The sequence below is a fragment of the Gobio gobio genome (assembly GCF_949357685.1).
Source record: "Gobio gobio genome assembly, chromosome: 9".
Lineage (NCBI taxonomy): Eukaryota > Metazoa > Chordata > Actinopteri > Cypriniformes > Gobionidae > Gobio > Gobio gobio.
In genome coordinates this window covers 55,703,136-55,705,635 of record NC_137115.1, presented here as the reverse complement: position 1 = coordinate 55,705,635, position 2,500 = coordinate 55,703,136, and the positions used below count along the sequence as shown (strand labels likewise).

The following is a 2,500-nucleotide window of genomic DNA, read 5'->3' as shown; positions in this document are numbered from 1 at the left end:
TCGTTTATTGGTGACATAATTCAGTGTAAAACCGCTCAAATTAAAACTATCAAAAATCATTTTCCGTAATTGAAATAAAGCTGAAATACAATATAAATATTAGATGAAAACCTTACAAAAAAATAAGAAATATTTATGACTAAAATTAAAATGAAAACTGTAAATAATAAAGGCTAATTAAAAATATTATATAGATATATATTCAAAAAAACTAATAAAAATGATGAAAGCGCAGAGCAAAATTACTTAAACTTAAAATTTGACTAAAATTAAAATGAGACTGAAAATATAAAAATAAAATTGTACTAAAAAGTACTAAAGTTAATAAAAAAATAAAACAATACATTATATAGAAATATTTATTACTAAAGGCTCATTAAAATATATATATAAAATAATTATATAAAACAAGCTATATATATATATAAAAACTAATATAAATGACAAAACCACATTAAAAAATTACTAAAACTTAATCGAAAATTAAAATGAAACTGAGAATATAAAAATAAAAGCTAAAGCTTTGCATTAATAACTAACTAAAATATTACTAAACTTAAAACCAGAATAAGCTATAAAGAAATATTTACTACTAAAATGAAATCTCAAAATATTAAAAATAAAGGCTAATTAAAGTTGAATTTGAAGTAGTTAATTTACGCAAATTAAAACAAGCTATATAGAAATATAAAAAAAAACTAATAAAATGAATAAAATTGTACTACTAAACTTAATAAAACTAAAACAAGAATACATTATAAAGAAATATTTATTACTAAAGGGTAATTAAAAATATTATACAAAACAAGCTATATAGATATATAAACCTAATAGAAATGACAAAAGCACATTAAAAATTACTAAAAATTAATCTAATCAAATTAAATGTTATTAAATGTTATAAATTAAAATGAGACTGAAAATATAAAAATAAAAGCTTTGCATTAGCAACTAACTAAAATATTACTAAAATTAAAACCAGAATAAACTATTAAGAAATATTTACAACTAAAATTAAAATTAAATCTGAAAATATTAAAAATAAAGGCTAATTAAAAATATTATATAAAACAAGCTATATAGAAATATATCAAAACTAATAAAAATGACAAAATTACTCAAAAAACTAAAATTAAACTGAAAATGTAAACATAAAGGCTAATTAAAAATATTATATAAAAAGCTAAACAGAAATATATAAATAAAATTAATAAAAACAAAATAAAAGCGCAAAAAAAAAAAAAAAACTACAATTAAAATGAGACTGAAAATATAAAAATAAAAGCTTTGCATTGGCAACTAACTAAAATATTACTAAAATTAAAACCAGAATAAGCTATAAAGAAATATTTACTACTAAAATTAAAATTAAATCTGAAAATATTACAAATAAAGGCTAATTAAAGTTGAATTTGAAGAAGTAAACTTACTCAAATTAAAACAAGCTATATAGAAATATATTAAAAAAACGAATAAAATGACAAAAGCACATAATAAAATTACTAAAACTAAAAATTTAAATGAAACTGAAAATATAAAAATAAAAGCTAAAGCTAAATATTTGCATTGGCAACTAACTAAAATATTACTAAACTTAAAACCAGAATCAGCTATAAAGAAATATTTACTACTAAAATTACAATTAAATCTGAAAATATTAAAAATAAAAGGCTAATTAAAGTTGAATTTGAAAAAATGACAAATGCACATAAAAAATTACTAAAACTTAAACTAAAATTAAAATGTAGATAAATGCTAAAATATTTGCTTTGGCAACTTACTAAAATACTTGAAGTACTCAACATAATAATAAAAAATAAAAATAAAAATAATATTTTAGTGTCCTTGTTGCACACGTTACAGTACTAATAACTATAAATTATGCATAATTACACACAACTAACACTAACCCTATAGAAAGTGCATGTTTTACTCAGTACTTAAATGTTTAAATACACTTTAACATGGACACATTATAATAAAGTTCCACTAAATGACAAAAAAAACATAAATTACTCAAATTAAAACTTAAAATATAATAAAAAAACACATGCCTGTGATGAAGTGTCTTGTGAATGAACAGAAAACATCAATAAGTCATCACTATAAGCACTCAGTGTGTGTATCTGTAGGGAAATGCAATGTGTTTGAGCTCTGTCATCTCTCAGGAGGCAAAGTTATGGCCAAATGAGTCCACAGATGCAGAGTTAAAGATCTCTGAGATCTGAGACAGTGTTGTAACTTACAGCCTGTGCCGAGTGCTTCAGTGGGATTTAGGCTGGGATTGGACACCTGTCCGCCGGCTTACAGGCCGGGGTGGGCCCTGATTGGCCGATGGGTTTGTACCTCACCTGTGGACAAGGACACACAACAGGTGAGCAGCGGTCAGAGAGAGAGAGAGAGAGAGAGAGAGCGGCCGCAGGTGAGACGCCTCAGCATGGGCAGCGGGAGCAGCAGCAGCGGAGGGATCGTCGCGGAGAGCAGGTCACACACACACACA

General features: G+C 24.5%; 1 protein-coding gene across 2 annotated transcripts in view; it reads left to right on the top strand.

The window, feature by feature from the left end:
* Window positions 1-2,225: 2,225 nt before the first annotated feature.
* pkma (pyruvate kinase M1/2a) overlaps window positions 2,226-2,500 on the top strand; it is a 44,586-nt gene continuing 44,311 nt past the window's right edge. The window contains exon 1 of one of the 2 annotated variants that reach the window (XM_079825830.1): window positions 2,226-2,484. In XM_079825830.1, the coding sequence (XP_079681956.1) occupies window positions 2,438-2,484 (47 nt within the window). In that variant the 5' untranslated portion in view covers window positions 2,226-2,437. The remainder of the gene's footprint in view (window positions 2,485-2,500) is intronic. The other variant, XM_079825829.1, reaches the window with a different exon arrangement.